The 14,898-nt window shown below is 38.6% G+C and overlaps 1 protein-coding gene across 1 annotated transcript in view; it reads left to right on the top strand.

Moving 5' to 3' along the window:
- Positions 1-268: 268 nt before the first annotated feature.
- ADGRB3 (adhesion G protein-coupled receptor B3) overlaps positions 269-14,898 on the top strand; it is a gene marked incomplete at both ends in the record, with an annotated part of 799,939 nt that continues 785,309 nt past the window's right edge. The window contains one exon of the mRNA XM_079716603.1: positions 269-1,025. Within this exon, the coding sequence (XP_079572729.1) occupies positions 269-1,025 (757 nt within the window). The remainder of the gene's footprint in view (positions 1,026-14,898) is intronic.

Below are 14,898 nucleotides of genomic sequence, written 5' to 3'. Positions count from 1 at the left end.
TAATTATCTATTGAATATTATTCTTAAATTGAATGTAGGGAATTTGGCCACTGTGAATAACCACGTGAGGGCGCTGTTCACACAGCAACAGATAATTTTCGTGCGTTATAAAATAAAAATTACCTGCCCTTCTTTTAAAAAGGGTTTTTTACTGAAATCTTGAAAACAGCTGGCTGTGATATTGAAAGGAATTTATTTTTTTCCATGCGCGTAGACTCCTACTTGCATTTTTCTTTCATTGCCATCTTTACAGGCCAAATGACATAGGATGAAGGCTGTTCGTAACCTGCTGATTTATATATTTTCCACCTATCTCCTGGTTATGTTTGGATTTAATGCTGCCCAAGACTTCTGGTGTTCAACTTTGGTGAAAGGAGTCATTTATGGATCGTATTCTGTAAGTGAAATGTTTCCCAAAAACTTTACAAACTGCACTTGGACGCTGGAAAATCCAGATCCAACCAAATATAGCATTTACCTGAAATTTTCCAAAAAGGACCTTAGCTGCTCTAACTTTTCCCTCCTGGCTTATCAGTTTGATCATTTTTCCCATGAAAAAATCAAGGATCTTTTAAGAAAGAATCATTCTATAATGCAACTCTGCGAATCCAAGAATGCTTTCGTTTTTCTACAGTATGATAAAAATTTTATTCAGATACGTCGGGTCTTTCCAACCGATTTCCCAGGATTACAGAAAAAAGGGGAAGAAGACCAGAAATCTTTTTTTGAGTTTTTGGTATTGAACAAGGTGAGTCCAAGCCAGTTTGGTTGCCACGTATTATGCACTTGGTTGGAGAGCTGCTTGAAATCAGAAAATGGGAGAACAGAGACCTGCGGGATAATGTATACAAAATGCACCTGCCCTCAGCACTTGGGAGAGTGGGGAGTCGACGACCAGTCGCTGGTTTTGTTAAATAACGTGGTGTTACCCCTGAATGAGCAGACCGAGGGCTGCCTGACCCAAGAGCTGCAGACCACCCAGGTCTGCAATCTTACCAGGGAGGCCAAGCGACCGCCCAAAGAAGGTAAGCGCCGGCCGGGAGGGGGAGCTGGGCGGGGAGTGGTGCTGGGGGATGGAGTTAAAACGTGCTGTGTCACACACCGGCCCAACCCTTGCCCCTTTCCTCTGTCACCTTTGGATTGATTTGACTTGTGATCTCCCCAAAGCTAGTTTTACGTTTCAAGATTTGAGAGATGGGGCGGGGAGGATGGGATGGCGCTCAGCAACCTGACGCCCGGTGCGAGGGGTAAGCTCAGGAGAAATGAGATGCTAAAACGTGGAGCCAGTTTGCGCTGGAGGTCGGTGAGGAGGGATGGGTGGGGGGGGCGCTTTATTAGGCTGCAGCCCCTCTGGGAGACGGACACACACACGCACACACGCACACACACCTGTGAATGGATCTGTAGACTTCTCCCTTCGCCTCCGGCCCACCCTCCCATCCGTGACCCCTTTTCAGGTTGGAACTTGGGGCTTCGTGACCGAAAGGTGACACAAACTCAGTGGCAAGCCTCTGTGGACCAAATGACTTGGCGACACAGGAGGGCGAGGGTGCCCCTCCTCCCCAGGCCTGGGAAGGAGCCCGCGTGCCGGGTATTTCGTCCAGGGAAGCCTGCACTGGGGGTGCAGACTCGGGTCTCCGGACGGTGAAGTCACGTGGCAGGGGGAGGGGGCGGAATTAACACAGGCGGGTCCTGCAAGACCCGGTATCCCATTCGCGGGAGTTTTTGCTCTTAGCTTCTCGGTACCCTGTTGATAGCCACGAGGAACGCGAGCTTGTCAGAGCCGAGCTAGATGCAAAAACAGTGCAACAGGAAGGAGAGATGCAGAGGAAGGAGAGAAAGTACAGGAGTGATTTACAGCTTTCACCCAGACGCTCGAGGGGGAGCTGCCCCGGGATCTGAGACAGTGGATTATGTTTAATAAGGCAAAAAAGCTGACACATTTTGAGAAAAAAAAATGACTTTCCGGTTTGGAAGGTTAGGGGATGCGTTCCATTCGTTTGAGGGCACTGCTGGTACATAGTCGCTTCTGCTCCCCAGCCCTGCACCCAGAGAGTGTGTTGAATTTTTATGCAGGAAGTGTTTTCCGATCGCCACAAAGATCCCTGTCTGTGGAAAGGCACAGCCAAGCTCCAGTCCCTCTTTCCTCTCCTCTCCCAACAGAAGTTGTCTTTGTGGCCAATATAAAATTGACACGTTGTTGGAGAATTTTCTTTAAGGGTAGCCAAGGTTTTGTAAGGGGCGGGGGTGGGGAAAGAGAGAGAAAAGGGATTAACCAGCGAAAAGCGGTGATTTTTCTTCTGAAAGCATTTTGGGGGATGGGAGTTACGGAAGAGCCATGGCTCAAGGGGCAAAGAAGCCTTAGAAAATAAATACAGACTGATAGCATTGGGAAAGGCGTGAAAAACCTTTAAGATTTCTACAGGTCAGTGTCTCCCTAACAGCTGTGACTGAAGAAAGCAAAGTGGTTTTAAATTGCAGGAGTTCTTTTCTCTAGTAAAAATCCCAGAGAAGCACTTGCAACTGCAGGGATGGTATTTAACACCATTTAAAAGCAATTAATGTCCCCTAGAATAAGAAGCTACAGTACGCCAGGAAAGTGTGATGTTACAAGCTAGCTAATAAGACAATTAACACCAGAAACTGGTTTTTGCTCGTTTGTTTTATTGGTCTTAATAAAATTGAGAAAATCTGTATCTTCAGTAGTTAAAATTTTATCATCAAATTGACTGCTGATGAGAGTGGAAGGAGAATCCAGTTGTACAACCCCTTTTTGTGAATGGTGACAAGTGACAAAAAACAAAGTTGTGTGCACACTAAGCATGATTTTCAGAGAGTTTGCTGGTCATGGTCATGAGATGTGGGTTAGGACAATGCTGGAATTTATAGAATTTGGACTAGATGGCCATTCGTTTTAGTATGCGAGGAAGAATAAGAGTGATTTTAGACATTAGATGTTTAAATCATGGGGGAGAATGTACATTTCTTTTGGCTAACTAGCTGGCGAAATGATAACGAAATACCTCCACAGACCATTCAAAGATTGTATTAAAATTGTTAGCACGTTAATAGAACTGACAAGGAAAAGTTTATGTAATAGGGGAAGAATATATGCTGTATTAGTAAAATTGCACAGCCTCTAGTCTCTATTCTAAATTTGTGCTCTTGAATTGTTTAGGTGTTCTGAGTCAGAAAGGTAACGATAAGTAATTCCTGATGACATAATTGTAGCTGATGCATTTGTAAGTAAGTCTTATAAAATATGGGTATAGCACTCCTTACCTCATTCAAAGAAGACCTTTTAGGCTAAGCTGCATTGTAGGAAAGACTTGAAAATCTGCAGATGCGTAATTTAGTCAAATGTATGCAAAGTACATTAAATCTTAAATAGTTGATATAAATGATATGTAAAATCTTATGAAAGAATTATTTAATGCTATTTCAAGTAAACTACCACGTAATGATATTCACAGGGCTTGAGGGCTATACGTAATAATTACATATAGTTGTGCTACTCATATCTAATATTATTCCAAAATGTCTTCACTTTATTTGGTTAACATGTAATCCCAACTTCTAAAATGGGGTTTTAAAAATTCCACTTACATTTTATATTACTTTATGATTTCTATTTTCTATGAAAAATAAACCATCCTATAAATCATCAGGGGAATGTATACAAGATTATTCTCCATGGTTTTTGACTCCCATTTTATTCACTGTAATAAGTACTGACTCAGAAGCCTTGAGTAGAAATATTTTGATGTTTATTATATCATAGAGCTAGCACAAATTTGACAGAAGTGTCTTTACACTCAGTAAATGCAGTTTCAGAATTTTTTTTATGTGATGCTGATAGTGATGATGTCAAAGGTATACTAAATACTGAATATTTTTCCACTGGAATTATCATAGTTAGTTAGTATTTGAGGAAACTATGGGCTCCCAGCAATGGGATATTGATAGGATTTCTACTAAGATATTTGTTAATAATACATTCATGTACTTAAGAATTTCATAGCCAGAAAATAATAAGGTGTCTGTCACTGTTTGAAGTGACAACACCAACAATTACAAATTTTATCTTGAATACATTATAAAAGTAAATTATTGAATGATGCTTCATTAAAGTGTGAGATTTTAGTGCATTTCAGTATCTTCCTATTTAAGATTGTATTTGACATATTTGAGGGTGCCATGTGATTATAAGAACTTTGTTGTCATTTCCCAATTTTTACGTGAAGTTTTGAAAACCAGGTAAATCAACAAAATGAAGCCTTTTAAAAAGAATGTTGTCTTATTTCAGGCAGTTTTAAAAAATCTGTCTACGTACAGTGTATATAACTATTTTTAAAAGAAAACTCCAATAACGTTGCCGTTTACCTGGTTTTCAGATATGAGTATGGGGCAAGACTGACATTGATTCATGAGGTCTTTAATATGTTTTATAAGACTCTTTTACCAAAGATGATTCTGGACTATATAGCTAAAATATAAAAGGTGATGTATGTATGATCTTATTTCTTACTACTTCACTTGAAATAAGTAATTTAAATAGTTTGGAGAGAAAAATTCCACACCAGCATATCTAAATCACATAATAAGCCTTAATGGAACCTTTGTTTCCTGCTTACATCAATGGAGCTACTTATGTGAAGGGAGATTGGGATCCCTGTATAGATTCCAGGAAATCTGAACACACACACTTATTTGTCTTTTCATTCTGCCTCTGCTAATCCTTGATAATCAACCGCCCAAGGGAAGTCTCACCATGTGCCTGTGTAAAATCTAGCCTGTGTTTGTGTGTGCGTTTGCATGTCTAGAGCAATTTGTGTTTCATTTTAAGTGTTTTCATTTCTTTCTACCTTTGCTTTTTTTGCCCTCATTACTGCTTCTGCCACCTTTCCCCATCCTCTTTACCCTCCTTTGATCTTACTTCCTTTGTAAATGCCATGATCCCACACTCTATCAGAATGTAGAAAGATCTACTGAGTATGTTGTACGTGACAGTTTGCCGTGCCCCTTGGCTGGACCCACAGCCCTTTGCACATACTGTACTTCCGTTCTAGCACATATTTCCATTTCTTTTTCCATGTTCCTCTACTTATCTTGCGAGTTCTTCAAGTGTACAGACTTGGTCTTCCAATAGTCTAGCACAGTCTAAACAGACCTTCAATAAATATTGGTTGAAATGAATGTTAAATGAACAAAACAAAACAACTCAATAGGAAAGATAGCAATAAATTGAGACAGCTACCATTTATAGCAGTTCCAGTTCCATTCATGTATTATTTATATAACAATACCTTATCTCACGGTATTGTTTAATAACATTTTTAAAAGAACAAGAAGAATGGAGTCATTGAGAAATAGTCTTAATTCCCTATGTGTTTATTTTAATAGTTTAGATTAATGATAAATAAAACTTTCTATATACAGCTGTCTGCAAAAACAGGGGTAAGAAAATTTCCCAATTTCTCTCTGTTTTAATCGCCTTCATTTACATCTACATTTCTTTCTTCTGGCTCTAACATTACTTCTCCAGAAATGATATTTCCCAAATCTTTTCTTCCACAGTTTGAAGAGAAACGTATGCAAACTCTTTCTAAGAAATAGGAAGAATATTTGCAGGTCAAGTTCAGTGCTTCTGTTACCTACTCCTTACTTATGCTGTAACCTATGCATATAGTAATAGTATAATATTACTAAAATTGTAGGCCTGGCCAAGTAAGATGCCCTAATTTTTACTTTTGCCATCGTAGAATTTTGTCCAACAGTTCAGGAAGTGACTCAGATATATAGTATTAATGAAAACTCCATCACATGGCAACATTTTTTTCGTAGACAGTAAATTAAAATATTAACAAGAAAATGTTTGTGTATGCACGTGTGTCAGGCAGGTTTTGTTACTGAGTCCAGGCTTGCTCTGCTTGCCGCACGACAGGACAATAGATCGGAGACAAGGTGTTGAGACAAGGAATAGACTTTATTTGGAAAGCCAGAAGACCAAGAAGATGTCAGACTAAAGTCTCTAAATAACCACCTTATTGGGGTTTGGATGCCAGTTTCTTTTATAGCACAGAGAGGGGGAGGAGATGAGGAAGTAAAGTAAAAAGTCCATAAGTCTTGCAAATATCCCCTGGAACGGCCAGCCATGGGAGGGGATGTGTTAATTTCTTCTTTCTTGCAGCCATCCACAGGTGGACAGGGTCAGGATGCTTCCCTGAACAAAGGAACTTTGGTTTAACATTCAGGCAGAGGGGCAGGGTTCCCCAAGGCACGCCATTATGTAGAGACAGTGTCCTTTTAGAAAACAAAAGCAGCAAAGGAAAGCAAAGGTTAAAGCAAAAGAAACAGATCCAACATGTAATCAGATTTGGTTCTTCCCTGTTACGGTTTTAGTGGTGGCTGTAGATAAATGTGCCGTAGATTGGCTTTCTTCAATATTGAGATGGGAATTTTACTTTACTTAGAATCTAGCTTCATGCATTCCTATACTTCATTTCCTAATAGTAGTGATTTTATTGTTAAACGGAATACTTTTATAAAATATAGGTTTCTTTAGAGTCACTTTGATATATATTACCTGTAAAAGTCATCCGGCCCTTGGATCGAAAATCAATGTTTGTTCAAAAATCAGCCTTTCTTACTTTTTCAAAATACCGTGAGCTGGGTTCAAAGATTCTGAACAGAGAGAGCCAGGTTTAAACCTGTACTTTCTCCTCAGAACTGTGTTCTGCTGTGTCAACTACTTCCATTCTTGGGTTGCTAGTAATGCTTATTCCTCAGGGTACAGAAGAACAGGATATGACATTATGTAGTAAAAAACAAAAAAAAACAAAAACAAAAAAAACAAAAAACGAATGAAATTAATGGCTTGGAATATTTTAGTTCCTGTCAGCCCTCTGGAAATGCCTTACTAATTCAATTAACTAATACAAATCAGAAAGGTGTGTTCAGTTTTTCTAACTGTGGTCACTTCATTGAAATGAAAGGTGTATTTTGGTATAAGATGCACTTGGGCCCTGACAGTGACTCAGCCACCTCATAGCATCTTTGACAAGGGACTGTGCTTACTGAGCTTGACTCAGCAATCTGTACTGTAGTGGTGTGTTGTATTAAATGAGATTGCACATGAAAGACACTTAGTCAAATGCTCAAGTTATATTAGGCCCTCAATTCAGTTTTTGAAACCTCTTTTTTATTATCTTTTAGCTACAAATGATGGAGGATTGATAATATAATGAAGTAGGTTGCCATTTAATTATTTGAACTTGTTTAGGAATTTAGGGCATTTAACAAAGGGTCATTAAGCATCTTGAAGTTATGTCTGTTTCGTATTATATAAAGAAAAGGTCCCATCTCAATACCTTTGTGCTGATGGTGGCATGACTAATACATCAAATAGACCAAGCTAGTGCTGTGAGTCATCCCAGGGCTAGGAAGCTGTCCTTTGGATATCATTGCTGATCCTTTGTAAAGTCTGTAAAATTTACATGTAAATTAAACAGTTTCCAAGTGTTTTACTCTGCTGCATTATGCAAAGTTAAGTTCATGTTTTGAGATCTGTTTTGAAAAGGAATTAGCTTGAAACATTAAGTCTATATTAAACCATTTGGAAAAAAGTAGAACTTTTTGGGAATTTTTTTTCACTGAATTATGATCAGTTATTATAGGCCAATGAGCACTAAGAGTCCCCCAAAGGCTTGCATATTCAGGTATTGAAAAGAAGATTTAAAAATTTTGTTACTACTCATTTGCAGCTTCTGATATTTTCTTAAAGCAGAATTACAGAATGCCATCTGTAAGACTCCATAAAATGCTAACTGTTCTATGTTCAATTAAATGCTAAATGCTCTATGTTCAATTATCTTTCAACTGTCATTCAGGAATTTTGCTCACATGCAGAGAATGACCAGCTACATATCTGTTAAAGGTTAATAATAATTAACCTTTATAATAATAAAGTAATATATTTATTATATTATTTATTATATTATTTATTATTATAAATATATTTATAATAACATATTATAAATAGAAAAATAATATACTTATTATATTATTAATTATTATATATAATATATTTATATTTAATAAATAATAAGTAATATATTTCTAGTTTGCAAAGAAAGTGCAATTAAGTAACAAATGCATAGTAAATACATTAGTATGGAGGTATTTCTCTCAAAACGAATTCCCTGAATAGGTGTCTTTTCAGCAATCCAACATGTTTGCTGATGTGCATTTTCGCATTTTCCTCAGAATCAACCCCTTACGACAGCGGTCCCCAATCTTGTTGGCACCAGGGACAGGTTTCGTGGCAGACAGTCTTTCCATGGTCGGGGCTGGGGAAAGGTGTGGTTCAGGCAGTAATGCAAGCGATGGGGTTCGCTCGCTGGCCTGCCACTCACCTCCTGCTGTGCAGCCCACTTCCTAACAGGCCTCTAACCTGCACCGGTCCTCGGCCCCGGGGTTGGGGACCCCTGCCTTACGATACATTCCTTATGATTGGAACATGTTTTAAAATATGAAGGCCAAATGGTTAGTCTTTGGTTTCTGCCATGTTAAGTGAACTAATTTAGCTGCTAACCTAATCTTGGCTATTATAGTCTCAAATTATGTCTTCTAGATAACAAGTTTCTTTGGAGACTGAGAGTTGTTTGGGAAAACTGAGCAAATGGGTGCATGGAAAAGACATTGGAACACTGATGGAACCAGATTACAATGTTCAGAATGCAGTTTGCATTCACTTAGACATAATCCAAAGCATTAAAACAGTTGTGGAATCAACCAGAGAAAGTTACCTTGGTGAATTACTTTTTAGCAATAAATATGTTAAGGTGATCGAAATGTCACAGAAATATTTGCTCTCCTGGGTAGTTCATCTTGGGTGAATGGTTTAGAGTATTTATTTCATAACATTTCTACTGGTGTTCCTCCATCTAAAAATAATGTTTAAAATTTAAAAATTTATTTAAAAATTAATATCTATGCTTGCATATATAAATAAGGATAATTTGTTCTCTAATAAACTATTTTAAAGAGAAGCTTCATCTACATATCACTCTTAAGAAAATAAAGACGTAAAGTGGTTTAGTAAACATTTTATAAATTAAAAGAATATAATGAAACCTGATGTTGAGAAAGTGCTTTCCAGTTTACAAAGGTCTGTGGCACAAATTGTTTTACTTGGGCAGTAACTGTGTGAGACATCTATTATCAACATGGGCTGGTTATACCCTGAAGACCGACCATGGCTTTCCTTTTTTAAAAAATTTTAATACAAATTGGTTCAAATGAAAAACTACAGAATTTCAAAGCTGTGAATTTTCTCACTGTTTCTGGAACACTTGAATCTGAGTCACAAATTCTCAGATTCATAAGGGGCTTTAGGCATTAGCTTAGTCCAAATCTTTCCTAATTAAAGGAATCCCAATCTGCAGATGTATCATGGGAACATTATTTCAGCTGAACATAAGTGTCCTTGGAGTTTATATTTAATGCCATTTCTATAATGTAAAAGAGACACAGTCATTTAGGATGGTGGGATAGTTCTAATTATTAAAAAAAAAAATTACCTGGTATCCAGCCAGGACAATAATCAGAGTATACTTTGCTAGACTACTGAATACAGACTAGTCTGTACAAATCAGAGCTTTCATTCATTAGATTTTTTTTTTGTCCTATATTATTTAAACAAACGTGATGCAGGTCTCAAAAAACTATTGATTTTCAGTCTAAGCTCATTAAATTTAAAGAGCAATGTGTTTCAAGTACAGAGTCTGTCCAGATTTAGGAAAATGATTTATCAAGGTCTGTCTCGGATTTTCATTTCATTATTTCTCTAGGGCAATCTGTGTTTTAAAGAAATAACATGTCACATTTTTTAGTTATCCCATGGTGCACTGAGAAATACTGCTGTAGGTTGGGGCAGTGAGGTCAGGGTCCCGTCACTGTACTGAAGGTCACGGCTCCTGTGGGGTGGCCTTCCCCTGGGCTCTCTGGAGACCCCTCTCCCCTCTCACTCCTGAGGCCTGCCTGCTCTCTGATTCTCACCCCAGGACTGTACTCTTGTCTCCTTGGTTTCTCCAGCCTGTATCCATGCCGTATGCTCTTCTCAAATTACTGAACTTGAGGACACCATCTGTTTCTTACTAGGATCCTGACTGGTACAGGGGTGTATGATTTTGGTGGTGATGTGATTTCTAATTACTTTGGGATTGGTCTGAAATCAGCATTTTAAGTTTTGATCTTTTTTTGTTTGTTTGTTTGTTTGTTTGTTTTTGCGGTATGCGGGCCTCTCACTGTTGTGGCCTCTCCCATTGCGGAGCACAGGCTCCGGACGCTCAGGCTCAGCAGCCATGGCTCACGGGCCAAGCCGCTCCACGCCATGCGGGATCCTCCTGGACTGGGGCATGAACCCGTGTCCCCTCCATTGGCAGGCGAACTCTCAACCACTGCGCCACCAGGGAAGCCCAAGTTTTGATCTTTTAATCCTTCCTTTTTATGTGCTGAAGGTCTTATGTAATGATTAGCCCTTTTGGAGATTGGCATATGGGCCAGTCCTATTAAATAAATAAATAAATAAATAAATAATTTAAAGACTTGAGTTAATGAAAGTGAAAACCAGTTGGTCATTTTTTAAAGCTCAGTTGATGTGGTATTTTTTATACTTGGTCCTAACTCAGGATCAATATGTGTTCATCTTCATAACTCCATTGAGTTTAGGCCCTCCTCCAAGAGTTTTTCTATATTTACCTGTTCGTTGATTACTTAGCTTGTTTTAAAATCACATAACATGTATACAATTCATATACATCTTCCATACAATTTTTCAGTGTTGATGTGACCACAGAACACTTAAACTGGCCTGGGTATTCAAAGAAAGTTTGGTAAGTTGGTAATTTCAAGGCTCGCATATAAAACGTAAAAAATCCTGACAGATTACTATTTAGTTCTAATTTTATATGATTATAATAATGGAAATATAAAATGAAAACAGAATTTCAGTTGCTAATATAAGTATCATTTTGCCTGTTGATTTCACTATACCTCTGAAAGCAAAAACAACAATGAAAAACCCAACAAGACTCACACAAGGCATTTTTTTCTTTCCTTTCATTGCAAAAAAAGAAACCAAGGCAGTTAAGTTTGCCCTTATAATTTCATTAAGAAAATTACAATTTTTAACTCTTAACTGTGTTGGTCTTGAGGTTGCCCTTCACATCAAGGAAGTGTCCTGAGAGGCAAAAAGAAAAGTAACTTCAAAAAAATGAAGGGGCTGGGCTTCCCTGGTGGCGCAGCGGTTGAGAGTCCGCCTGCCGATGCAGGGGACACGGGTTCGTGTCCCAGTCCGGGAAGATCCCACATGCCACAGAGCAGCTGGGCCCATGAGCCATGGCCGCTGAGCCTGCGCATCCGGAGCCTGTGCTTCGCAACGGGGGAGGCCACAACAGTGAGAGGCCTGCGTACCAGAAAAAACAAACAAACAAACAAAAAAAAGGGGCTAACTTCTTTTTTATTATTATTTTTTTTCTGACCTTCTGTTTTCTGAATAGGTGGTACATCACAAATATTTATTATACAGTGGATGCTTTTGGAAATATTTCTTCTAACATTGGCTCATAATAATTGTAATGTGGAAAAGAGGGCACCTTGGGAAGACAGAAATCTGTTTACTTTTTATAATCTTTCCACATAAATCTGGAAAATTTTCAAAGATCTGTTTCTGCACTGTAGGCTGAGAAATTCCAGTTTATTTTGGATTCCCAGAGAGGTCAGCTTCCTTTACAGAAATGTCAGCCTGTGGTCAGCTCTGTGGCTGGCCTTGGTTTTTGTAACTTAAGAGGGCAAACACTGTATATTTTTTAAGTGGTGCCTGAGAAATTAACCAAGTGTACCTCTTCCATCTGAAGTAAATGCCAGGAAGAACTGTTGTTCCATTTGTACCGCATAGAACTTTAATGCCTTCCTTAGCTTGTAATATATTAACAATCCATTTTCTTAAAAATGTATGGCTTCTTTCTGTTTAGTGGTTTTCCTGGAGTTTTCTGATGACTATATTTTGGTGTTCGGTTGATGATGAAGAGCATAAATGAGTTCTAGGCAATAATGAATATTACATGTCCTTGCCACTGGTCTCTGCATCCTTAGGCCAGAGAAACCACAGAGGTGGAGCCGACTAGAAGTTAATCCACTAAGTAGCAAGAACTGATTAATGCAAAAGAAATAAGTATGTGTTGGATGTGAATTAATACAGCTTTTTTTTTTTTCCCTTAGCAGTGGAAACTCTTTTTCTAAATAAACGACAGTATATAAAAAAAAAAAAAAAGATTTTTTAAAATAGAGCTGCTTTCGTTGAGGTGGACAGGAGGTTCAGAGCCTAGCCTAAAGGGTCTCCAGAGGTGAGACTGCCCCCCCTTCTCCTTTCTGTCAAACTTGTGGAATGAGAGAGCTGCTCATGACCCATCCCTAGTGCCAGTCCTGTGCACAGTTCCCTCATGGTCTCTCTGGAGTCAGTTCGTCCTGGGGCTGCATGTAGAATTTCAGGATGAACACCCCAATTCTCCATTATTCTGTCTCATCATCTGTATTCCAAACTTCTTCCACCCGGAGTTCCCAAACCTGCAAATACACTTATTCTGATCATACCTCTTGCTCACAGACTAGAGTTTACCCAGATAAAAATGAATATTGTCTTAGAATCCGTTTGCATCTGTAACTTTAATTGATAAACAGTTAGAAGCCCTAATGTTAAATCTTTATAAATGTACTATATTCTGGTGGTGTTCTTTCTGACTTTCTTCCTCAATGTTTTGTTAATCCCCAAACAGTTCAGTTTCAAACGGTCAAATTTCTTGGAATAAACTAAAGTTATTAGGGCATGGGATTTAGTTTGAGTTCCTTTGATTGTTCACACATAATGGATATCCACAACTGAAGCAGGTTATTAAAACAACAACCGAAAGTGTATTAGCGTTGCCATTCCATAGACATGAGTGGATAGCTGAGGTATTATTAATGCTCTTCCAATAGTCCCAGCCTTCCACCATTCTGGGCACAGGTAGGGATTATTTTCTGGACCAGTTGTGGTTGGATGGGGTCATGTGACTGGCTCTGGCCAATGAGTCATGAACAGCAGTGGCACTCCTCACTTCTGAGCTGGGTCGTTTCATTGCTGGAGTCAGACCACCAAGGTCTCTCGACCTCTGGCAGGGAGGCCTGTGCCAGAGAGAAGAGCCTCCAGTGTCAGCCTGCATCCTTGAATGTGTAAAAGGAGAGGAGCCCCCTCCCCATGCCCTTGCTGATCTGTGATGGTCCTGAAGACTGGGCCAGGAAGGACCTTTTCTGTCTTGAGACACCGGGGATTTGGAGTTTGTCTTTGTTCCTGCAGCCTAACCTAGCATATTCTAGCTGATACAGTGTCCACTTAGGGAGGATTGGGGCACAGTGGTGCTAATGAGGGTGCTACAAGGTGATGAGTTACATTGGTGGTGTGTTCTGTAATTGAGCTGTGATGATGTGGTGACCAGACAGGTCTGTGATGTTTTGTGGATAGGAACTCACGTACCTGCATTTCCTACAATGTACTCTGGGGTAGCTGAATTTGTACTTATCGTTAGCAACACTCTGGGCCTCATTTTAGGTAGTATTTATCAGTATTTAATTGTTTTAGCCTAATTAAAATTAATGCTAAATTAACTATAATCAATGTATGTTTAGATTACAAGATCCTGTTCTTTTGACATATTTTTAAAGTTATTGGGTTTTTCTATTTTTTAAAGTTATTGGGTTTTTCTATATTTTCAACTCACCCAGATTAGAGAGGGTATCATGGTCTTTTGCCGAGTCATGACTGTCAAAGAACTAAGTAGGAAGCATTCATTTTGGCATGGCAGTTCTTGCTGAAAGGTAAAAACGTGTTCTGTTCCCTGTCCTTTATCCTTCCTTCTTTTCTTTATCTTAATTCTTCCTTCCCTCCCTCCCCCTCCTTCCCCTCTTCCTCTTTCTCCTTTCTTGTTTTTTTTTTTCTTTCAGATACATAGGCTATGATTTATATGTGTTTACTTAGATCTCATATTGCAATAATTTGCACAGAATCTGTTATCAATATACATGTAGGTGTTTGTGGTAAACAAATATTTCTAGGGTAGTTCAAGCGGAGCTTATCATCACTGCTTCATTAATCTTAACAGTTTTCTATAGCGAGGTTAATTATGTAGTAATAATTAACCTTCCGTTTGAGTAGGTGGGCTTTTGCCACATTGAGAAGCCTTGTTCCTTTCCAGGAGAGGTTGGAGGGAACAGTGAGCTGATGTGAACTTTGAACAAGCCTCTGAGCGTTCCTTAGCAGGAGTGAATATTGCTGGTACATGGGCAAGTTTTGTTACACTGGGCTGAGCCTTGCATTATTTCCCTGCCTCTCTTGTTCTCAAGTTTGGATTATAATATGCTCATTAATTATAAGAGACACACTTCAGGATTCCAACAGGGCTATACAGAACGTTGAGCAACTGAGAAATTAAAACAAAAAGGAGCACAAACACTTCTCTCTTTTTTTTTTTCATTTTATATCATGTTGTGAAGAAAATCCAGGTATGCAATGAATTGTCAGTTTCCTTCCCACGTGTTTTATATCTGATCTGTGGGACACACACATACCCAGTCACTTATGCATGAATCTGTGGCATTAAATGCTCACGGGTATTACATGCAATATGATTTGAAAAGATGAACGTTTTTCAAAAGTTTGAGAATATATTCCCTGCTAAACTGCATTAATTAACTAAATATTTACTAAATATAAATCTACCTATAGTGACTTATGAGAAAATCACAGGAATGATGAAGAATAAAGATACCGTTTGCAAGGGAAGCTTTAACATTTATATTGAT

The sequence above is a fragment of the Hyperoodon ampullatus genome (assembly GCF_949752795.1).
Source record: "Hyperoodon ampullatus genome assembly, chromosome: 12".
NCBI lineage: Eukaryota > Metazoa > Chordata > Mammalia > Artiodactyla > Ziphiidae > Hyperoodon > Hyperoodon ampullatus.
Note: the sequence above shows the minus strand (reverse complement) of the source record. Positions and strands in the feature narration are given on the sequence as shown.